This window comes from Otolemur garnettii, unplaced genomic scaffold (assembly GCF_000181295.1).
Source record: "Otolemur garnettii isolate 467f Iridium unplaced genomic scaffold, OtoGar3 scaffold00250, whole genome shotgun sequence".
Lineage (NCBI taxonomy): Eukaryota > Metazoa > Chordata > Mammalia > Primates > Galagidae > Otolemur > Otolemur garnettii.
The window spans coordinates 609,716-634,289 of record NW_003852645.1 but is presented as its reverse complement, the minus strand read 5'-3'; the positions used below and the strand labels follow the sequence as shown (position 1 = coordinate 634,289).

The 24,574-nt window shown below is 52.0% G+C and overlaps 1 protein-coding gene across 6 annotated transcripts in view; it reads right to left on the bottom strand.

The window, feature by feature from the left end:
• Positions 1 to 23,390, bottom strand: part of RIMBP2 (RIMS binding protein 2) — a 65,724-nt gene extending 42,334 nt beyond the window's left edge. For 5 of the 6 annotated variants that reach the window (XM_023508484.1, XM_023508481.1, XM_023508482.1 and 2 more), the window contains exons 1-5: positions 23,289 to 23,390; positions 16,859 to 16,909; positions 7,332 to 7,536; positions 2,617 to 2,762; positions 1,583 to 1,659 (exon numbers count right to left, since the gene is read on the bottom strand). In XM_023508484.1, coding sequence (XP_023364252.1) covers positions 1,583 to 1,659; positions 2,617 to 2,762; positions 7,332 to 7,536; positions 16,859 to 16,909; positions 23,289 to 23,390 — 581 coding nt within the window. The remainder of the gene's footprint in view (positions 1 to 1,582; positions 1,660 to 2,616; positions 2,763 to 7,331; positions 7,537 to 16,858; positions 16,910 to 23,288) is intronic. The other variant, XM_003802602.2, reaches the window with a different exon arrangement.
• Positions 23,391 to 24,574: the final 1,184 nt, after the last annotated feature.

Genomic DNA, 24,574 nt, shown 5'->3' with positions numbered 1-24,574 from the left:
GCCACTGGCCCACGCCTGGAATTAGGAAGGGAGGGGTATGGCTCACCCAGGCGCAGCCTGGGGCAATCTTGACACCAGTTCAGAGGGCACCAGTCTGGCCTTGCCAAGGGCATGGTGCTGGGGCCTCCACAGACAGCAAGGAAAAGCTTCTACCCAGCCATGCCCACTGGGACCTGTGTGCCCAGCACTGTGATGCTGTCCCTCAGGACAGTGAAACAGAGGGACATGTGATGGGTGAGGCCCACTTAGGTATAGCTAGCATTCACTTGGGGGTGAGACAACCCTCTGATCAGGCAGCCTACATCCCAGGGGCCACCAGATACTTCTGTAACCCAAATGTCAGAAATGGGCTCGCGTTGGTAGAACGGGTAGCTGGTGAATCATCAGAGGGACATCTACTCATCAGCATCTTGGCTACTAGAAACATAATGGCTTCTAGAAGCTCTCACTGGCAAAAGTAGAAGGCATTCAAAAAAATAAGGAGCAGCTAAACTTAAGAGCCACTCCCACCCTACACGGCCAAAGACTGAGGATCTAGTGATGGGGCATCTGCACCTTTGCCTGAACTGAGCTCCCACACAGCTGTGTGTGCAGACAGGACACGGGGGGACCCTAGCTGCCCAATGCCAGGCTTCAGTATCTGCCTCTGTGATGTTGTCAGCTTTGCTCTGGGCCAGCCTTGTCCTCCCAGCATTGGAGCACCCATGGAGAGGAAAGTCCAGGTTCTCACAGAGCATGAAGAACTGAAGGTTTGCCTGCTTTCCGCCTGCTCCAGTTAATCCACACGAGTCTGTGCAGCAGGTGTGGCCTGAGATTTCCCTGCACACAGGCAAGGAAGGTGGGGCAGGCATGAGCCCACATCCACTCACCTTCATCTGACAGTTTTAAGTGACAAAGCTGGTTCTAGTCACTTTTCGGTGAGCATGAATACCAAAGCCCTCCATAAGGAGAGATCGCCTGAGTGACTGTAATTGCAGCCAAATGCATCCTGGGGTGCTGGGAAGCAAGCAAGGACACCAGAGCCACTGACAGGCTGCCCCAGACAGCAGTAACCCTGTCGACTCAGTCTGCTGCCTGTTGTTCGTTGACGTGTGCCCTCCCCAAAGGCATACTCATGTTCTAACCCCTGCACCTGTGACTTATTTGGAAACAGGGTCTTTGCAAATATCATGGAATAAAGTCTCGCTAGAGTGGGGGGCTCTCCCCCAAGGATGGCATCTGTGTGAGGGGGGTGCACCCATGTGGGGAGTAGGCCATGTGAGGACAGAGGTAGGCAACTCTGCTGCACACCCAGAAGCATCCAGAGCTCTGAGAAGCTGGGAGGCGGAGGAAGGGCCCTTCTCCAGGTCTTTAGATTTCGGCCTCCAGAGCCAGGAGAGGAGAAACCTCTGCTGCTCCTGCAGCCCCCAGAAGCTGACATGTGACCCACAGTCTGCCCACCAGAGTTCTCATCCTCTGGAGCCCAGCGTGGACAAGGGACCTTCTCAGCTCATGGGGCCATCCCGGACTTGTCACCTCATCTGCTCCAAAGTGTCCCTGCTCACAGGCACTAGACAGGTGCAGAGAGGGGCAGCGTCCTCACCTGTAGCGGGCGACACACAGGTGGACCTTCCCCGAGTATCTCTGCTTTGAGGTATTGGAGTTCCGTTCATTCTCCATCTGGGGGGACACAGAGAAGTGTTGGGTTACTGATGATGGAAGGGTCGCATCTCACACCTACAACCCACAGGGAAGCCCTCGGACAGTCTCCCTGGACTTTGGGGGGAATAGCCTCAGATTGTGCTGTCCCCCAAGATGCCCCCATACCCCCTTGCTCACACAGAAGGGCACTGCAAAGAACCTAGTCCTCAATCACCAAGTAAGGCTTGAGGTGAGGGCCACATCCAACCTAATTTAAGGCAAGAGACATGGGCAGTGGTGGGCTCATAGGACACACTGCTCTGCCTGCTAGGAGACCACACATGGGCATCTAGAAACTGCAGGGACTGGGGGGACATGGCCAGAGGGGGTTACAGAATGGGAACAACACCCACGGGTGACTCCTGCAGTGATCTCGGGGGCGGGAGTGAGGGCTGGGTGACAACATGAACCCTCCCCTCACAGTTCTGCTCTCTCCCTCCCCCTGGAAGCTGGAGACATCTTTCTAAACAGAAATTAGACCATGTCGCTCTCACCTTCAGCCTCTCCAAGAACCTGAATATGTCCTGTGGCCCACAGCCTCAGCTCCCTTCCTACCCTTCCACCTCCTGTCCAGACACACATGGGCAGCTTCTGGGTCCTTCTCACCCACAGAGAATCACCCGCAACACCCACAGACCAGCAGCCCTCAGAGGGACCATCTGCACCAGGACAGGCTGCTCCCCAGCTCATCCCAGACTCAGGGTGTCTTGCTGTGCTAGCTTCATGCTCAATGTGACTTGGTCCACCTCCAGGAAGAGGGACTTCACATTTATGATCATGGCAGGGTCCCCACATCCTGGCATCAAAGCCTGGCTCAGGAATGAATAGGAGTGAAGGGAAGAGCCAAGAGGAAGAGAGGGAGGAGGGGGGCAGGGAGAAAAGGTGGGTCGAGTCCGCCAAGACACACAGGGTGACCCCCACCAGGACAGGACTCACGTCTGACTCAAATCTGCATCTTGGGCTACCAGATCTTGACAGAAAGGTGGGCTTGGTGGACAGAGTCTCTGGCTTGTCAGCAGGGAGTGGGAGAGGCCGGATAACTTCTCCAAGTGCAGAGCCACTTCCAATAGTGCTCTCCTGGCCTGGCCATGGACGTTGAAATAAGTGGGGGAAAAAAATAAGAGAGCATCAGTCATTCACCTTCCTGGGGCCTCCCCCGTCTTTGGAAACAGCCTTTGACTTTCAATTTGGGGACCACTCCCCCATCTTCTCTTAATCTACAGAGGCCATTCTCACCCCAGCCCAGCTCTAGACCTGTGTGTCTGGCAGGGTCCACTGTGGTGGTGGCAGGTGACTAGGGAGGGCCCAGGCAGAGTCATAGGCAGAGGTCTGTCCTCTCCTTGGCTTACAACCGAGTGGCTGCAAAACTTGGACACACAGCTGGAAACAGAACGTGATCACAGGAGGAGCCTGAGAGGTATGTCTGCTTTGAACAACAGGCAAGTACCTTTCTGCTCACACCAGTTTAGGTTGTTTTGCTGTCACATATGACCAGAAGAGTCCTACTGGCCAAAAGGCCAGCTTTGGGACTCAAAACTACTTCTGGCGAGACTTGCCAGGACAGAAGCAGCTGTGTTCTAGCCCGTGTCCTGGGGGCCTGTAAGGCTGCTGCCCCGTCCTTGTTGTCTGAGAGGGAGAAGTGAGCACCTGCCTGACGTCAGCCGGGACTGTCCGAGTGAAGGTGGGTGTTGTAGCAGGATACGGCGTGGGAGACAGAGGCCTCAACTCCCTCCCCAGACTCCCCCACTGAGGCTGTTTTCCCTGTGGCCTTGTCTAGACTCTTCACAGCCATCACACCTCAAGGACAGCCATGCTGAAGGACGTGGGCCATGGAGGCCAAACCAGGAAATACAAGCAATGTGATTAGCGCTCCAATTCGGCCGCTCCACGGCCCACAGCACCAGGGGGTTAAGTGAACGGCAAGACAGTGCCAATGTGAGGGGAGTTTCGGAGTTTGTGCCAAGACAGCCCTACCCAAATGTCCCCTGCAAGAACATCAGACTGAGGTGGTCTGGGGCTTTGTTCTGTAAACCGCCACAGACCCTAGTGCCTATGACAGCGTTTTCCACGTAGCAGGTGTTAAATGTTTATCAGACAAGTCATCTCCCAGAGAGCTCAGAAGCCTAAGAAGCCGAGAGTCTGTGCAGGGGTCTTCAGTGCCTCCGATGCCTTGCCCCTCAGCAACAGCATAATGTGCCCCTGCCACGTGCCTCCCATGGACCAGTGAGCTGAGAAAGGAAGTGACATATCCCACTTTGGGGCCAATGCCACGTTTCCTCTCCACACACAGCATAGAGAACATTCCAGAGAGAGGAGACCCCCCTCCTCCAGTATTCCTGAGTGGTGACAACATGGAACCCACTCCCTAGCCTGAGAGGACTGCAGCACAATTAAGACAAGGACCTGAGGGTGGGTGTGGGGGCTCCCGCCTGTAATCCCAGCACTCTGGGAGGCCAAGGTGGGTGAAGTGCTTGAGATCAGGAGTTCAAGACCAGCCTGAATGAGACCCCATCTCCAAAAATAGCTAGGCATTATAGCAGGTGCTAGTATGAGGTAAGAGAATTGTTTAACCCCAAGAGAACGAGGTTGCTATGAGCTATGATGCCACATCACGCTACCCAGGGTGACAAAGTTATACCCTGTCTCAAAAAAGACATGGACCTGTGCCATGAGTATGGGACTGCTTGTCACTGCAGAACATTGCCCATCCTGACCAATGGCACAGCGGATAAAGATGAGATGTAAGCACACGTGACCTGCACCAACCCAGTTCTCTAGGTTTTTTTCCAGGCAAACCATCTGATCAGCATGGCAGATTTCTACCTGCCATTATTCTTCATGAGTAAATGTAAGATTAGAAATAAAACTCTGCAGTCACTGCCTTCAAGTAGGACAGGTTCCCACACACCCCTCAGAATGTGAATCCCAACAGGGGCTCATGCTCAACCCTTTGTGGCCCTCCCATCACAAAGCAGCCGCTAGCCCCAGGCAGGGGGAGGGTGAGGGGGAGGGTGGTGAGTGAGGAGCACCCGCCTGGGTCGCCTCCTCTGACCTGAGGCCAGCCCTGCATCTTCCTACCACCTCCACTGCAGAGAGAAGATCTGTGATGAATGAAGGGATAAAGAAAACATGTACATAGACAATAAGATATTATTCAGCTGTAGAAAAGAAGGAAATCCCGCCATCCTCAACAGTGGATAACCTTGGAGGGCACTGTGCTGCGTGGAATGAGCCAGACACAGAACCACAGAGCATCAGGGCTCACTCACACATGGACCCAAAAAACAGGAGGAGGTGATTCCCCAGGGCTCAGACAGGGGCGGGGACATGTTGATCCAAGGGCACAGAACTTCAGTGACATGACACAAGTTCCAGGGATCTAGCAGTGTGACCATCGTTGACAACACCATATGTACACTTGACGTTTGCTAAGGTCAATCTTAATGTTCTCACCCCAAAAGGAAAGCTACCCATGTGAGTAGGCAGATGCTTGGTTAATGAACCCCGATGGTGGTGGTCATTTCACGATGCGTATGCGTAGCAAATCATCAAGTGGCACACCTCAAAAACAGTGGGACCTCTATAGCTGACCACCTCAGGCTGACCTTATTCTCATAGACTGGACATGCACCATGTGTACTTATTAGCACAGCAGGCCTCGTTCCTTATGGTGACCACCTCTGTATGTTAACCAGTTTGTTACAGTCCCTTGCATGGTCAACTTACAGAGGTTCTACTATATATAACATTCTAAATTGTCATCTATACCTAAGAGTTGTAAATACTGCAGTGATGGGGAAGGCTTAAACAACAGCCCATGGTGGGGGGCCCACAGCTGTTTGCAGGAAAGGATGTCTAAGATTTCAGGTCATGCAGGGGCAGCTCTCTGCAGGCGCTGGTCCCACACAGCAAGGAAGACACAAGGCTGTGCCAGGTGAGATGGGGTCCTGCCAGTGGGGCCCCTTCTGGGATAGGTGACACTTCATTAAACCAGCTGGGTTAATGAGGGTGAGGTACCCTCCCCATGGTGGTTAAACAGAAGTCATACTGCAAACCTCTTTGAGCATCTGGGCCCCTGGCTTAGTAGAGGCACAGGCCATGTTGTTTTTTTGGTTTTCTTCAGTGTCCATTTTTCACTGTCATTACTTAGACCTTTGTACCAGATCCATCTCAGGTAAAGCACTGCTCTCACCTCCTCCAATGGATGCTTCACACACACACACTCATCAGAGATGGATGGCCTAGTAGGACAAGCCTGCTGTTCTCAGAAGGGCTGCTCACAGGGCTGGGCCCTGGCTGGTGTCAGGAACCCAGCTTCTAAAAGGCCCTCAGCTAATAAAGCCACTCCCCTGGCAGGGAACACCACCTCCCTGCAAGAAATCTGGAGTGTGGGCACATGCAGAGCCCATCAAGCCAGCCCTCAGTCTCAAAGGGCCTCCCGGCGCAGTGACGCCGTCCTCCTCGCTGAGCAGGGCAGAGGCCAGCAAATCTGCACAGCCATCATCTCTGTCCTCTCTTGGGAAGAGCCCAAACCTTCTTACCCCTGCCACCTTGCGGGTGGCCAGGCAGCTCTGCCCTGACACTCCTAAAACAGCCAGGGTCCCTCTGCCTTGCTCATCTGCAGTGTCTGTCTGCACTGAGGCCTCCTGGTTACCTACTGTCCATCCCCACCGTGTGACCAGAGGCTCCACCCAGGGCCCCCAGCGTCTGGACTCAGGTGGAGGACACCTCGGCTTCCCCCTCATCTTATTTTTCATGGCCACAGGTTCCACCCAGCACCCCCACTGATGTCTGCACTGGGGGTGGGGGAAGAGAAAAGACGTGGGGGCAGGGGATGTCACCCAGCAGGATTCCAGAAGCATCATACCGTTTTAATTTAAAAAAAAAAAAAAACCAGCACCAAAAAGCTCAGATCATACAGTCTGATAAGAAAAATTTAGAAGACTGAGAGAAATTTGGAAGCTCTCTCTTATAAAATTCCACAGTGAGGGTCTGACACGTATCTCCTCTTAATTTCAAAATCAACTAAGCTGGTGGGCAGACCCGGTCACGAAACTCATTTCGGGAGTTTCATCTCGTGAGCGTAGAGGTGGCACCTGTAATGAAGTCTGATTAAATGACACCTGTAACAGGACAAAATCCCACACACACAGGCACACTTGAACCATGTTGCTCCTCACTCTGCTTCCTGAATAGAAACACAGAGGTAAACGCTAACAGTCATCGCTGCCTTTGCTGGAACAAAATTCCAAGTGCATCCCAGTGCTCCCCCTGGGTTGTAGAAGTGAGAAGAAAACCCACAGCAGAGGACCAAGCTTTGCAGGGTGCGGGGGGCACCTGGCCAGCAATTCACGCACAGCAGTTGCCGGGGTACCCTCTGCAGCCCAATACTGGCTCAGCCTTTCATCAACAGACACCCGACACACGCCTTGGCTTTCCTCCTCTATAAAATGGGCCTAAGAATACTGTCTCCCAACTTAGATTTGCTGATGCCTGTGAAGTGAATGAGGTGTTTTGAGCTCCCTGTGTGATCTCATCCTAGGGACAGCTGTGACAGGTCCTTGTGGTCCCTGCCAGGTATGGGCACAGCCTCTTGGCTGGTCAGGGCTGCCTTCCCGGCAGCAGAGGCAGTGGGAGACCCAGGCGCTTACCTTTGCTGATGGAGGTGGCTAGGCCATTCATGAATGGAGGAAAAGGCTTGCCAGGAGTTGTGGGGACATCCAGAGAGGCCACCGCGCTGCCACCCAGCAGGTCGATCTTGCCCGCGTGCTGCCGGAACTTCTCCAGGTCCCGGGACAGCAGGTTGAACTGCTCACTCTGAGTCCGGCATTTCTCCTCTAGCTCTCGGACCTTGGACTGCACAGCAGAGGCAGGAGGGGGTGAGCAGGGGCATCTGGTGGGGGGATGTGTGCGCACACATTTATGGGGTGTGCATGTGTGTGACTGCCTCCTACCTCCTCAGGAGGCCGGTGTCTGATAACCCAGCTTCCCCCAAAAGCCTGGCTGTTGGCTAGTGAGAGACACCACGGGCACCAAGAAACTCTGTAAACACACAGCTCCCAGCCAACTGCGGCTGTTCCGGGCCCCATGTGCAGCCTGGGCACTTTGTGGTTGGCACGCCTTGCCAGAGTTGTTTGAAATTGGAGTGTGAGGTAGTGACACAGCCCAGACTCATAACAGCTCAGTTGCTAACTCGCTGATGCATTTTTTTCCTTCTCTTCAGCACCTGTCCCCTAGTATTGCAGAACTCAAAAGAACATCATTTTGAGTAAAAAAAGGGAATTTCCACCTGCTGGATTTGGTTAACAACATTGCTGTACTTGCCAACAACACACAGACATCTCGAGACCCTAGGGAAGGGCAGGCGCTTCCCTCAGGGACACACATAGGACAGGGCAGCCCAGCGAAGCTCCCTCCTTAGGGCAGGACAGCCCAGGCTGAACTGGGGCTGGTCTTGGGACAGCACTGGCCCCTGAGGGCTTGCTCCTTCTCAGGTCGAGTGGGCATGAGCAAAGCTGCTCTCTCCCCTGCCCTGGGGACTCACTGTCTAGGAGGCCCTGTCCTGCAACAAGGGCCCTGGCTCTGCTCATGGAGATGCACATGGAAGGCCTGCTCCCTGCCATGTATACCTGCCATCACATGCTCCCCACCCGAACGCTATAGCTGCCCCGACTACCTGCTTCTTGTCACCTCCACCACCGAATGGGGAGCTCTGAGTCTACGCTCTGCTTCCTGGGTCACTGCACATTTTCAGTGCTCAGCACAGAACCAGGCACACAGCAGGTGCTCCATAAGTGTTTGCTGGGTCAGCACAAAGAAGGGAGCCTTGATGCGCAGAGACACATTCCTGACAGCAGTGGCTCCTCAGGGCCCAGGCTCACTCAGTCTCTGTGTAAGGCCTTAGTAAGATGGCCAGGAAGACCCTGCCTACCCGATCACTGGTGTGTGTACTGGCGGGCTTCCCAGGGAAAGGTCAGCTCCAGGGCAGCAGGACCCTTGCCTGCTTCTACCTGCTGGGTCCCAGTATGGGGGGGGACACACCTCAGTACCAACTCAGCACTCAACAGACACGTGTGAGATGTGGACACAGAGCCCACAGGACAGCCCGGTCACAGCAGAGCCCCCCTGGCCTGGCTGAAATGCTCAAAAAGGGGCACACACACCCCCACCCCTTGTCTGCATCCTGTTCCACCCAGCTCCCTCTATAGTCATTCGGTTTCTCAGCTCCTGGATCCAGAATGAAGTGCTATTTATGTCTGAGATTATGAATTTCTAAAAATAAACCTAACAAATATAAAGGCTATAATTAATTTCTTTGATTCATTAAGAAACAATCAGCAGGATTCTTTTAAAAAGCTGAATGGGCTTAGTCAAGCTAGCTGTGTCCACTGAGGAAGGCGCAGAACTGAAAACCAGGGGCCCTGGGCACGGGTGGTTTAGAGGAGAGTGCCCAGGGATCCTCCATCCCAGGGGCAGGGTCCACATGTGGCATGGTGACCTGTGCTTCCTCACCGCTGAGGGCTCTTCTCTGCCTGACACTGGGCCATGGCCCTGCTATAACACTGAAGTCACTTCCAACCTGAGGACACCCCAGGGCTCCAGCCACTCCCTCATTTCTGGGTGTGTCTTCCTGCAGGGTCTGTGATCAAGGTGCCTGGAGAAGGCCCAGCCTTGGATGAGGGTGGTCAGCCCTCTGGGGGTGAGCAGATTCAGGAGTGACTGCAGACCACCATGGGGTATGGTGTCCACAGGGGCCAGAGAGGCAAAGCTGCAGGAATTAGGGGAGTCGGAGCAGGGCTGCTGCATCCTGGCTGGGGTTGTCTACTACCCAGTACATACACACATTGGTTACAAGCATTTCAAGAACTGTCTAGGCTGACCCAGGCCACATCTGGAGACTGATACAGGCTGTGGCCACTGTGTTATACTCCTCCTTAGCCAGAGAGTATAGGGGGCAACCCTGCTGGTTCTGGGGGCCTTGTGGTCCTACTGACACCTCCAGCTGCACCTGCATCATCCACAATGTAAGACAATTCCTCCCTCAGCCCTAGGAGGTACTCCGGGACCTCTAGCTTGCAATCCTCCTGGAGGGTACCAGGGAGGCTGCAGCCCCACCCCAGCAGCAGGAGCCCTGTTCATCTTGCCCTCTGCATTTCCACGGGCCTGAGGCATGCTTGGTCGCATGACCGATATCAGGAGGATAAAGTAAAATTATAGGCTTTTTCCGAGGCACAAAGAATGGTAGAAATAGGCATTTGTTGATGAAATGAATCAAGGGTATTCAAGACATACTAATGGCTCAAATATCTCAGTGCTGCTCCACCAGTGATGAATCAGGTGTGCACCAGAGAAGCTCTTCCCCAGCAGCCTCAGGGCAGCACTCACAGCTGGACTGCCATGTGGTCCTATATGCAGATGCCAGTTCTGAGGACAACAGGTGCCTGGGCCCTGTGTAGGTGTGTGTTAGTGGGCATGGCCCACAGCAGAGAGAGCTAGGACCTCACAGCCCAGACATAGAACAAACCCTTTAGCTCCAGCTAGTCAACAAGCATCTGTCCGCACCAGCAGGTTTGGGGTAAGACTCACTTTCATTACAACGTACCATGAAGTTGAGACAGAATGGCAAAGCCTCTCCCACCTCAAATTCCCACCGAGAGAAATCCAAGAGTCGTACCTAAGCATGCACACCTAATGTCTGTGCACCTTTCCCTTCAGCTCATCTGACTGTACCCCTGGCCCTGCCACACATGGTGAAGGTGTAGGCTCTGGAGCTAAGTGCCACCAACCACCCAAGAGTCACCAACAAAAGGACCTGCTTCTAAATTATGGGGGAAGGAAACAGCATGCCCACCATCCTGCCCCAGATTGGTGCACTTGGACGTCACTATTATAAGACCTAGAGCACTGTCACCTCCCAGGTTGGATTGAGATGGGTATGCTTGCTGTCTCCTCCCCAGGCCCCAGGCCAGTACCTGCAGGCATGGGGGCACAGAGGGCGCTGCTCAGTAGCAACTGTGTCCTGACCACAGCAGGGACAGATGGCACAGTCATCAGGCAAACAAACTATAATTGGAACAAACAGCAGAGGCTTGCAAACGTGGATGTGGGTGTTTATAAAGACAGTGGAAAACATACCCAAAGCCGTGACTGCCAGGATCCCCACATCCCTCCACGTAGCATTTGCCCCTGAATTCATAAAGAGGTGGTGGTGAGGTGGGCACAATGCCCCAAGATCAGTGTCCAAACAGGATAGTCTGGGGAGAAGGGGTGGTGCTGCAGGCTCTGGAACTGCAGGCAAAGTTCAGGGGCCATCCAGGCTCCCAGTCACCCCACGTAGATGTGATTAGGAAACAAACTGCATGCCATCTCTGTATGGATTTATCATTCATTGAGTACCTACTATGTGTAGCCATCATCCCAACTGTCGAGACTCCCTGGTAGGTCAAGCTGAGACCATGGCACCAGGCAGGAAGAGTCAGCCACGAGGGACTCAGAGACTCACAGATGCACACCCAAGGGGCAGGCCTACCCTACATCAACTTGGGGTTAGGTCTTGAGCCTTCAACCCCCAATAGAACCTGGAAGCAAGTCACGTGACTTCAGGGGACTTAGTTTCTCCATCTATAAAACAGGGGTGAAGGCAGCCTTCTGGAACCCAGACGGTGAGATCTTTCATCTTCTGTGGCCAAAGAGCCCGAACACCAGGGGTCCAGATAATTAGTGACATCACCCCAGTATCTTCATTCACTCCTCTCAGTGACTAAAACCCACAGTCAGCAGAACACAAGAGTGTGCTTGTCTGAACTCTGCAAACATATTAGAAGTCCCTAGAGGCGCTCCCGGACCTGTCCACAGCGATTTCCCTGTGGGGATTCCTTGCATTGGCAGTTTGGCACCAGTCCCTGCTCCGGGCACCTGTCTGCAACTATTACATGTGCAGAAAAACTGTGTGGACCCAACTGAACAGACTCTGAAGTGTAGAATCCTGGAAGCAATTGCTTTGAATTCTAAGATCTTTATAGGATGACAAAATCTTAGTATGAAAATGTAACAAAGTAGGAGCCAGGGTGAGAAACTGGTGAGGACTCATTTTTAAGACTACAGTGTTTTCTCTGTGCGGACACAGCTCTGTGAGGACCCGGCGCCTTGCATGCCTGCTTCAGTGACATGCTGAGATCACGCACACAAAGCACAGGGAGCTCCAAGCTGGTGGGCTGGGCCGTCTCATGTTCTTGTTCCTGTGCAGATGTGGCAGCCACACAGGGTCAAAGGGCCTACACTACTTATTCACCCCGGTGTTGGCCCCCAAGGTGCCAACCCCGGGGGAAAGGAGGCACTGGGCAGGTAAACCAGGCATCTGATTCTGTCCTGAGCGACTAAACTCCCAAACACAGGATCTGACGTGATACCCCTGTCCCCAGTTCACCTCACTTCCCAGTGAGGCTTTCATGGACATGACACTGTCCAGACCACTTTGAGGGAGGGGAAGCTCCATGTCTCCTTCGAAAATGCACACAGTTCCAGGGGGAAAATTGAGGGTATGGAATGTTACCTGTAAGTCTTCTATATCTGTTCATCTCTCAGACTTTGAACTTGATTCATGTTCTGTCACTTTTAATGTCAGTGTTATGTAGCCATTTTGGTCAAAGACAACATCCAGGATGTCAAAATTACTTCCCAGAATTCTGATGTGACAGAGACAGTGCCATGAGCCACCCCAAGTGGCTTTGCTCCTGGGCCCCAGGAGTCTGCAATTCCCAGCTTCCCTTGAAGTGAAGTTGGGCCAACTCTCCAGCTCCAGATGATGTCCTGTAAGCAGAGGTGACCCAAGTCTGTCTGCACCTGAGGCACTGACACGATATGAGCCCTCCATGCCATGGGAACCAGGAAGCCACAAGAGGCTGGGAGCATAGGTCCCTGAGTCACCACTGAGAGGGAGAGAGCAGCCCTCATGCAGTAAGCGTGAGGTCAGAAAGCTGGTTACTACAGCATAACCCAGCCTGGCCTCACACACACACACCTGAGCCCGACCTGCATCCATTCATCCACCCCACACTCACCTGCTATGAGGTTAGTGACCATCTCAACAAGAGCCAGGCAGGGCTGGCATCTCCCATAGGCCCAGCAGAGTCTGGGGCCAACATATGTTTAGGGATGTACAGAAACGTTTTAATTTAAATCTCCTTTAAAATCACAAGAAAAAAGTGATTAAGAATAACAAATATATCTTGGTGAATCTAGATTATATTCCTCTCTATTCCTGGGCAGATGTAAAATATAACTTTCCGCATTTTTTATGGGGGTAAGGGATCCCTACAGGCACAGGTGCCCAGAGCCCACAGCGGCCCTGACAGAGATCCTCAAGGGGAGGTGGCCCATACGTGCCTATGGAAGGAGGCATCTCATCCACTTTCATAAGTCTCCCAAATGAGACTTGGGCAACAGCAAACTGTTCACATGGAGAACATTTGGGTTCCCCTGAGGCCAAGATGAGCAGGGGCTGATGTTGCCTGCAGGTGATATTTTTGTTCCAAGAGAAGACCAGCAAGACCTACAGAGAGATGACCCCAACTCCTGCAGGGGTGCCCTGGAGAATCAGCCAGGAAGCACACTGACGGACACATTTGCAGCATAAAGCTCTGGGGCACGCCCATTGTAGGTATGCTCCCCTGCCCAGGAAGCCTCCTTTCACTTAACCAGACACTGGTGACAAGGTCTATGATCCTGGCAGCAATTCTTCCCTGCAGAGACTTTTCTCAACACACTGAGAGGATGTCCTCAGGCCCTTGGGGCCTGCTCTGGCTCTTAGAAACTGTATGCTCATGGGTGAGTGGCCCGTTTCTCTGTTCCTTGACTGCCTACATGAGGAGGAAGAGAACCACCTCGCCATTGGTTTCCAGATTAAAGTTGATGGCACTTGTCAAAGGCCAGGTATAGAGTGACTTGGTGACTTGTGTTCTCACCCACCACTGCCATGTCCAGGGAAAGCGCAGGCAGATCCAGACTATGCAGCCAGTGCCCCGGACTTTCGACGCAACCTTCAGGATGTGCCTACACACCACAGAAGGGCAGGGTTCCAAGGTGGAGGGAAGCCGTGTCCCAGAGCTGCAGCTAAGTCTGAGTCAGACCCGCCCCTTACTGCTTGGGCAGGTCACTTCACCTGACTTGGCTTAGTATCCCTGAGTTGTGGTAAGGATGGAGTGACATGTATATCTCTCATGTTGGTACACAGCACATGCTCAATAAATGTTGAGACTATTGTTTTTATCTTGCTTCTTTGCTTTAAACATGACTTCAAATGCCAAAGAAATTTACTTAACTAATAGCATCTGGAATCTCCCTGTTCTTAGCCTTTCTGGTTTATCAAAAAAGCTCCCCATCCTGAAGAGAGAATTCCTGAAAACCTCTGTTCTATTTTTAGTGAACTCTTGGCACATAACTTAGCTAAACTCCAAAACCAGCCCAGATGATTCCTTGAGTACTGGGACTTGTCCCCATGAGACATAACCAGGAATAAAGACACCCCCATCCCCCACCTCAAGCATCCTGGCCACTCACTCACTAGAACATAGGGCTTAGAAATATAGGTGGAACTGGGTTTGTGTCTGTGGGTACACTGAGGATTTTTTATTGAACATGTGTTCTCAGGTAAGTCTTACCTAGAAATTATGATAGATCCAGCTGGGAGAACATGGGGGTTGTTCTTAGTATCATTTCTGTCTATAGAAAGGACGTACTGCATTCTCCAAGGACATTAACACTTAGAAACGAAAGCTATGCCATGCACAGCAGATTGTTCTTTGACGGATGATGGGTCTCCTGGTCCACACCCCTGGGGTAAGCTAAATGGTTACTAAGCTGCCAGGCCATAGATTGGCCGAGACCCCCTAGGAAAACTGCTCCTTAAAATATTTCCTCCTTCCCACTTCCTGGCCTCATAGACTATGTGCTCTTCAGAATCAGCTGTACCACCAACCCCTGGAGGGCAAGATAAAACAGTTTCCATGGCCGTCCTCTAGTTTCTGATTCAGCAGGTCTGAGAGGTTGGGAAAAATTTCCAAGCCCTGTTCTGAGGGACAGTTTAGTTTCTCCTTGACTCCAGAGGTAACTAAAAGGGCTGCTGTCTGTTAAAGGAAGCGACAAAGCCTGTTGGAGGGAGCTTGCTGTTTGCCCGTGGCAGACGCAGAGCAGAAAGGTGCCTGAGCAGGGGTAACGGGCAGGAATAACACAGAGGTGTAACACGCAGGCGTGAGGCTTGAATTCTGATGACCAAATAACTGAAGCCTGGGCTGTCTGCTGGTAGTCTCACACCTGTGGCTAACCCAAGGGCAGAATCAGCCCTAACCATCCTCCCCTGTGGTCATCCGAATTCAGACTGGCCTCCAAGCCTGGACCTTACAGCCTTGGCAGACAGTGGGACCATGTACATGTGCCTGCTCAACACCGCAGAGAATGCCACTCTGTATCCAGATGCCTGGATTGAGGTGACCCCCTCGTGGAGCTTCTGGAAGCAGCTCCTCGGCCCTCAGGGTTAACAGACCCCGACCTCCTCCCCCCACACCACATTAGAAAGCTTCTGTTTGGGTTGGCACCTTAAGGTGCCCTGTCCAGGAAGGAGAGGCAGATTGAGCAGGCCCAGGGACTCATGGCTGGGTGCATGCATGGGGAAAGCATCACCACGCACGCCAGGCGGGGAGTCACCATTCTCTAGATACCTGCATGCTGTCCAAGGTGTTCTGGGCAAAGAGCAAAGCGAGACACCATTACGGAAAGATGTTGTAAATAAAAGAACACACAATTTTCAGCACATCACATGCCCTTTTCTATTTGTCAGACCAAAGCACGCTGCACTGGAGCCATCGCCATCTTCAAAGCATGTGCCACAGCAGCACAGTAACAGACCACAGCAGGACTGCAGCAGAATGACAGCTCCAAGGGCAGATTGAGACAACATGGATGACCAAGTTGGTAGCCTCAGGGCAACTGGGGAATAGGATCCACATTTCCAGCCAGGAGATTATGCAAATTAAAGTGCCGTGGACAACTCGGATGGGGGAGGTGGGGAATCAAATTATGTTGCAGAGAGACATCTGGCCATTAGGGGGCTGTCTCCATCTTCCAGGGTACTTATGTGTCTGGTCTGCTATTCACCACACGCATCCCTCCAGATAGCAATTAACTAATGGACGCTTCCCAAAAAATCAATTTTAATATATATAATGATAATGATGAAACCTTTTCCCGTGGGAGAAATAGATTTTCAAAGGCAAAGTGAGAGCTGCACATGTTCTAAGTGGCTACTGCTCCCATGGGGGCAGGGAATAGGGCCGCCCTAAACAGGGCAACCTCGGCCATCTCTGGAGACCTATCCCAGAGGGCAGGCAGGGTGGGTAATCCCCTCTTGCATAAGCAGCTGCTTCAGAGTGGTGAGTGCATGGCCTCTGTCTCCAGCAGGCCCCCTGCAGCCCCATCCACGGGGCATGGGGGATGCAGACAAGGCCTCAGAGCAGCCCAAGAGCTCTGTCCATGACTGTCTGTCCACTCACTCCCAAGGAGGCTGGCATCTGACACACCACTCACCCTGGCAGGACGTGGCAGCCATCTCCCTTCCAAGCCATCTTGGATGGAGTAAAGCCACTCATGCCGCATTTGTGGAGATTGTGCCTGCAATGACACTAGCTTCTCTGAATCCTAGGCCTCCTTTCTCTGATTCTGCATATGCCTCCCAGAATTTGTGTCACACCTTGACAACGCACACCTACGTCAGTCTCTAGGAGGGCAGATATCCACACGAATGGTCTGCCCACCTTTTTTTTTTTTTAGAGGAAGTGAGCCCTTGCTTCCCAGCCAAGGGGAGCCAGTCAAGGAGTACACTCAAGATACACATGGTTCTGACCCTGCTATGTGGCCAAGGGAAAACTACTTAACTCTCTGTGGCTCAGCTTCCTCACATGCAGACATAGAACTCCTCACAGTACCTATCATGTGCTCACTAAGGCCACATAAGACGACATGTGAACAGCACAGAGGAGCTGGTGTGTGGAGGGCACGAGCGTGGTCCTCCCCAGCCTCACCCACCCAGACGGGGCCACGTGAACAGCACGGAGGAGCTGGTGTGCGGAGGGCACGAGCGTGGTCCTCCCCAGCCTCACCCACCCAGACAGGGCCCGCTCCTTACCTCTAGCAGCTGCACAGCACCTTCATGCTCCTTCTTGGCTTCAACCTGAGCCTTTTTTATGGTAAAAAGAGAAAACGTTTAAAGGGGAGGGAGGAGAGAAGAAAATCAGATTAATTCTGAATCAAGAGGGTAGCTCATTTATTTTTATTCTTCTAATAAGCCCCTGTATTCTAAGGTTCTAAATAAGTTTCCAGATTGTGTATGTCCCTTGGAGTGGATGGAATACATTCTGGTTGGGTTTGCTGGCCATTGCTAAACTGACAAATCTTCCCATCCAGCAGACGGCTTGTGGGATTTGGCTGGGGCAGGCAGGTGGGAGGGGGGCCCAATTCTGCTCCTGAGAAGGGGCAGTGGGCAGTGAGCCCAGAGTGGCAGGGTAATCCTTTCTGAAGCCCCCTGGGAAGCACTTTATCCCTAAAACATCTTTAACTGCTTCAGAAACAAAATACAATGCTGCAGATCTGACCCCCAAACTAGCTCCTGGTCTCCTGAGACTTCACTGGGCCGTGCAGCAGGTGCCTGTGAGTGCTCTCAGCACCAGAGCAAGACCATGTGCCCCACAGAATAAGAATGTTCATACGTTTCACTGAAAAAGTTTCTCAGGACAGCTGCTGCCTGAATCAAAAGGCAAATTCATACAGAACTGAAATGCAACGTGTTTATTTCCTGCCTCACAGACCCAGAAGTTCTAGCAACACAATGACGGCAAACATCTGTCATCGTCTTCTCACCTGGGAGGAACCCTTGGATTTGCTAGGACCTGTCTCTCCCAGATACCCAGCATAGGTCCAAACCCTCAGTGAGTGGTGTGCTGGGTGGCATGTGGCCCAGGAACAGCAGAGAGAAGTACCTCTCCTGTCAGAGTTGGCCTGAGAAGAGGAGGTATGGTTGGAGCTGCTGCAGCCACCTTGCCACCATGAGGATTTGGCCCTTGGTAGCTCCATCCTGCCACAAGGGTAAGGTGGTAGATGGTATCATGAAGCCTTGGATTCTGAAGCCAGGTGGTTTGGGCCCTGGACCCAGACAAATCAGAAGTCAAAATTTCAGTTATGTGTACAAATAAAATTTCCTTTTTGGATTTTCTGTCACGTGAAGCCAAGGGTGCCAGTGAAAATAAGTATCAACTGCTTAAGAATATGAGGCTTGGGTGGCGCCTGTGGGCTCAAAGGAGTAGGGCGCCAGCCCCATATGCTGGAAGTGGCAGGTTCAAACCCAGCCCCAGCCAAAAACTGCAAAAAAAAAAAAAAGAAAGAGAAAGAAAAAGAATGTGAGGCTCCCCATTTTAAAGTTGGAGAAACATGTTGTGCCTTAGACAATGGGGAAAAGGTGTCTCCAGCTGTGGCCTGTACTGCACTGCCATGTTGTGCATCCATTAAACTGGGTTGAGGATCTCACGGACATTACCAATGAAGCAGGAAAACACCTGCTTTTTAAGGAGGATTATTTCCTGATGCCTTGGTGCACCTACCTCGTAAAATACTGAGCTCTAATGAGGAATCCATTTTTGCATTGAGACTCACATTCAGAATTCCCAGTTTCTAGACAAGTATTTTTTCCAGGTGCCTCAGGGATTATTAGTGATGGGCCATTCAGCATCATAAGCAACTGAACATTATCTTAACAGCTTTTCACTTCTTGCTCACAAAATTCCATGAGTTGGAAAGAAGGAAGAGCTTGGCTTCCCCAGCACAGACTCAAAATGAAAAGCAGTCTAAGATTTCTATAGAGTTCATTCATATGCATTTCATTCTCACATACTTCCAATGAGGTTTTTAAGAGCTGGGCAAGTGAATAGAACACAGCACATTAATTACACCATTCTTGAATTCGGCTCAATTGTCGAATGCTTAAAATTATTCCTTTCAAAGCAAAAACACCGAGAGCAACAATAAATAACAAAATAGAAAAAGAGACAAACAGGCAGAGAACATACAGGGATTATATAAATAATGCCACCATTGAGTCAGTTGAAGCAAAGATAGTTTTCAACTGGCAGGATTAAAAAACAACAAAAAACTTCACGGCAGGCTGCTAAAGCTCAGCCAAGCTGGCGGTAACAACTTAGTTTCTGGCTTTGGATGAAAATCAGGAGTTCGTTTTTGCAGGCTGCTTGCAAGCTGGGCCATTTGGGCAATCAGAATAGATTGTTAAAATTAACAGTTAAAACTGGCAGTGCTGAATTCCTACAAAATCTAAGCAGCGGCTTCAGCGAGGCTCATTTCAGGGGCTACTGCCAATTTGTGAGAAAGCTTGACCTTCCTTCAGATGCAACTTCCTGCAGAACAAAGAAACTCAAGAGAAGCCACTCTGTCACGGTGCCCACGCCCCTCTCAATGCCAGAACATCCGTGGTGGTGGGTCACCAAGGGTGGTGTCACACCGGGGATAGCAGGTCTCCTAATGATAAAGTCCTGGGCCTCTGGCTGGCTGGGACCCAGCACATGACACTCAGAAGCATCATAGTCAGGATGGCAGAGAGCAAGAGTAGTGGCTGGTACTATTTACTGTCAGCTCCGCGGAGAAGTGAGTGGGATGTGAACTGTGTTCAGGCGGAGAGGACTCTAGAGCCTGGCACTCGCAGAGCAAGGAAGCTACTGAGTAGACACAGTACATGACAGGTGGATCTGACTCAGAACTGACACAGAGGGCCCATCTATGACCCTTCCCTCCCAACCATCCACACAGTAATTAAAGCCAACATGTCGAGGGGAACACATGAAATCGACTACAGCATCAATTACACGTGTCATGGCCAATCCAGCTTCTCTTAGCATCCATCACGCATTCCAGTAATAGCCTTAAAACTGAAAGCAATCATGTCACAAATGGGAGGAATTCTCAGCCACAGTAAAATGGTCAGATCTGCAGATGAATTTTAAATACAGGAAAACTCTTTGGCTCACACCACTGGATTATCATAACTGCTGCTTGTCACAGGACAAGGACATACCCGCTTGAGGAACAGGAAGTCTGAAGCAGCAGAGTACCTGGGACTCAAGGGTCCCCTCTGTCCTGATGCCACCAGGGAATGGCCAAGTCCTGTAAGGTGGCAGGATCCACCCATCTTTCCAGGAAAACACACTCCTGCTCATGCCACATACTGCATGTCAAGAAAAGGGAGATTGTGGAATCTTGGAAGCAAAGGATCAGACAAAGCCCCGGGAGGTGCAGAGGGAATTCCCAGGACCCAGCTCTGTGTCTGTCCTTGGGAGCAGCCAGGATGGCAGGCCGTGGCCAGGGGTCAGGCAGGAGTCTCCCCAGGGAAAATGGGATGACTAGTTCCCTGAAGCACTCAGGCCTTCCCAAGAGGAATTTTCCAGTTCCCACAAGGACCTCCGGAATAGAGGAGCACACAGAGAACCAGGCAAACAGAGACAATTAACTCCAAGGAAAAGAAAAAGTTGTACAACCCAAGAAATGCTGCCGTCTGCAGAGTTTGGAGGACTTGAGGGGAAGAACGGGTACTGGTGGGGTGCAGGGCTTTGCTTTGGGATGTGGTGTTCCAGAGCATCCTAGAGGCCATGAAGAGCCCAGCTTGAATACGAGAACTGTGATTCAGAGGCGGCAGCTGACTGGAGACCCAAGTTCGGGTGCTGCCATACAACGGCCATGTCCAAACCCTCGGATAAGCCAAGATTGCCCATACAGTGAGTGTGGACTGAGAAGGGACACAGCTGAGGACTGACTCTTGGGGTTGCTGGCCCAGGACGTGCAGAGGGGTCTGTGTATAGGAGGAAAACCAGGACAGAGTGGTGTCCTGGGAGATGACAATTGCAAACTGGGCCTCTGGGTGGAAGAAAATGAGCACAGAGAATGAGCATGGCACGTGGCCCACACATGGCGTGTCACCCATGTGACGAGAGTGGGTGGCCCACAGAGTGGACACTAGAAAGACCTGGGCTGTGGACAGGACGCAGGGTTCATCGGGGTAGCTCCACAATACTCCCCCATGGGAAACATGTTTGAACCTCGGATAGTGCAAAAGACAATTGATGAGTTTTCTGTTGAGAGGGAGGCAAGGAGATCTTAGGTGGTCCCTGGCCCTAGGGCAGAGGCATGACTGCCTGGTGGGTTACACGCTCTGCCCTGTGCCTGAGTTCTGGAGTCAAACCCTCCCCCTCAATGCCTGTACCTGACGTCCTGCCTGATTCCTCTTTCTCTCACGCACTGAGCTGATTCCCACCCGTCAAGGACTCTGCATTCACTGCTCCCTGCTCTCCACATGCACTCACCTGGCTCCTGACATGGTGGACACCCTCTCCTCTCGTAAACCTTCCCCTTCTCTAAAGGGCCAACCTCCTACTCCATACTATTTACTTCCCTCGCGGCTCTTGGCGCACACTTTCAGTCTTTCATTTCTTTCTGCTCCCATGGGGCAGATCCCAGGCTGACCCACTTGTCCCACTTTCTAGAACAACGGCCAAGCAGCTGACTTAGGGGCAGGTGGCCAGAGCTTGCTGAATGAACAATGAGGGACTTGCCACCCACGCTGGACACCAGGCAGGACAAACTGCAAAGAATCTGCCAACCTCCTTCCACTCCAGGTTCAACCTTCCTCTTCTCACACTTTTCTAAAAAGTCAGACCTTCTAAGAAATTACAAAGTGGACACATTGTCCAACTTCCCTTCCTCTGCTCCCCTCATTCTTAAAGCAGAGACAGTGATTCGTGTGCAAGGGAAAGAGCAAAGGAAATCGGGTAACACAGAGAAGCGACTGGGGAGCTGAATAACAGAGCTGGTCCCATTCATCCTCTGGTGTCACGAGCTTAGGAAATAGAACTCTGGGCTCCTGGAGAATGTTCTGCTAAGAGGAGCCTGTCACCCTCACAGATGATATTTGTGTCCCTGCAGACTGGTTATCTGGCTCAGACAGTCCCAGCCTGGAGATGTGGCTTCCAGGGCTGCACTGAGCTAGCACAGATACGGTCCCAGCACCTCCAGCCGTGGCAAAGGTCCTTTGGGGGCAGCCGGGAGATGAGAGCAATATTACTGCCTGCACTCCCGCAATATCCTTCCCGATAACATCTACTGAAACACTGCTTCTCAGGGGGCCTGCCAACCCATTGTGACAGGCAATAAGGACTGTGCCTGTCCCACCAGCACTGGCTTAATGAAATCTATCTTTACAGAGATCTCATGCTAAATGATTAGAGGAACAGCATCAGAAGTTATCTACCTGCTGGGACAAGCTCTGCTAATAAACTGGAAGAGAAAAGCCACTCTGACAGATTGTTATCACCACCCAGCTCGGGCAAGTGATTACGAGTCTTTTATTTTAAGATTCAAGACCTGAAGAGACTATCAGATGGGGGAAGGGGGGGCACAGAAGGCAGAGAAGTCACCTGATGTCCACCCCAGCCAGTTCCAGGCTGGGAAGCCGCAGACCAGGGGAAGGGTGGGCAGGGCTGTGACACCAGGCTTTGGAAGGAAACCAGAGAACCAGTCACAGTCACTATGTTCCGATTTCTCAGTGGAGGTATCCCAACTCCCTTTAGCTCTAAAAGATGGACCTTGCTGCCATTACAGGAGAGACAGCAGGACCTGGCTGAGGACTGAAGTGGGGACACAGTTAACTTTCCCACCCCCAGCAGGTGGCAGGTGGCAGGTGCCAAGCAGGTATACTCTAAACCACCCAGTCTTTGTCCCTGGGACTCTCTTGGCTTCTCGCCTTTCTCTCTTCTTTCTCTGTCCTTTCTCCCCCCTTTCCTTTGGCAATGGAATCATGCTATATATACTGCTCTGCAGTGAGATTTGCTCACTTAATAACTCATCGTGTAAACAGCCTCCAGATGGCAGGGTAAGGCACAATGACTCCCTTCACTGATATCAGAGGGGCCCACGGTGTGGAGGTGCCATGATGTATACAACCATCACTTGGCTGGTGACGTGTAATTTCCTATCCCCTTCTCTCATGCAGCATTACTGAGAACAATAACAATCCCCCCACTGGAATGTGTTCCTGAATTTCTTGCAGGGCAGTCTCAGGATGGGAGTTGGAGGGTCAGCATCTACATGCATTTTTAGTTTTAATCAATGCTGCATTTTACTGCCCCCCAAGTAGCTAATTCACACCTCTGCTAGCAAACTGTAAGAGCGTCCTTTCCCCTACAACCCCTAGTTTTAATCGATGCTGCATTTTACTTCCGCCCAAATATTAGCTGAGATAATTCACACCTCCACTAGCAAACTACAAGAGCATCCTTTCCCCTACCACCTTACAAGCACCAGATATTAGAGCTCCTTTTGTTTTTGCATTACGGAATGTGAACATGGAAACTTCAGAAAACCCAGAGCACACAGAAGAGCAAAAATGACCAAACCTTTCTGTGCAGGAGGGGCTCTCCAGCCTGGGAGCCCAGGCTGTGGGTGGGCTGTCCCCGCCCACCCCTCCTGTGTGCCCCCCATGCCCTGCCCCAGCCCACTGCACTCACCTTCTGCAGAAGGTCGATTTCCCGCTGTTTGGCGCTGAGGACAGCCAGGGCCTGCTCATGCTCTGCTTCCAGCTGCTGCCGCCGTTCAGCGGCCTCTCGCATGTGCTGTGGGGACAAGGAAAGTCTGGCTGAGCTTGGTCACTACCCCCGGGGTATGCATCCACACTGGGGCAGACCAACTTCACCCAGCCCAGGGGTCTCTGCTAGTCTCAGCCTTGCCAGGGAATAGCAAAGTCAACAGGTAGGGGGTGGCGGGCAGGGACTCTGAGGCCAGCAGGTCTTCAGGTCTTGTTGGTCCTTCTCACACTGTGCAGAGTTCAAGGCTCTCCTAAAACAGTGAACTCCCTCTTTTCCCTTGTTTTGAAGAACTTTTTCCATTTTGACCCAGGTCTTTTGCAAATAGCAGCTGAGGTTTATGGATCTTCTCCTACGTGTCTCATACCACACCCAAGTCATAATCCTCGGATCAACCATAGGACGAAAAGACTACCGAGCTCCAGGCTGGGAAGGGAGAAACTAAGGCACAGAGAAGTCATCCTTGCCCATTACAGGCTGGGGAACAGACACTGTTGGAGCTTCAGAATCTGTGTTCTAGCCCCTACTGCTGGTTCTAGGGACCCACATGCTCAGCCCAAGTCCACACGCTCCTTCATTTACCCTCCTGGGAAGGTCTTTGGGAGGTCCCCACTGGCCTGTTTCCTAGAGCAGTGTGAAAGGGCTATGGTCCCTGCTATGTCCTCTCCCAGAGCTCAGGGCTCAACTGTCACCTACTCATCTCTGTTGGGTCCCCACCCACCCAGAATCATCATCAGGACCAGCAACAATGAGGACAAGAAGCCTGGGACCTATGAGGCTGTTAACAGCAACCCACCGCAGACCTCAGGGCAGCCGCACAAGGAAACACGTGAGAAAGTACATGGCAGGCAGCAGCCAAGCCCCCGACTGGTGCTCACACTGGGAACCACCCAGGGAAACGTCCCACGGTGCCCGACCGGCAGCACCAGAAGTCCATGAGCAAAATGGTTGAATTTCGTTGTCATTTTCTTGTAACGTTTTACTAAATGGTGACTTTGTGGTCAACATTTAAAAATTTGTATCTTTTACATAAAAGTCCAGATTCCTTTGAAAATGGGAAGGTTCAGCCATGACTAAGGGAAGCAATGGGGGCTGCTCCCTTCCAAGGGGCATGTGGCCTCCAGTACACAAAGGCCCATGTCACCCACATCAGAGAGCTGCAAAGATGACCCACATCACAAAGGAGCAGTCTCCGCATGGGGGAGGGGGGT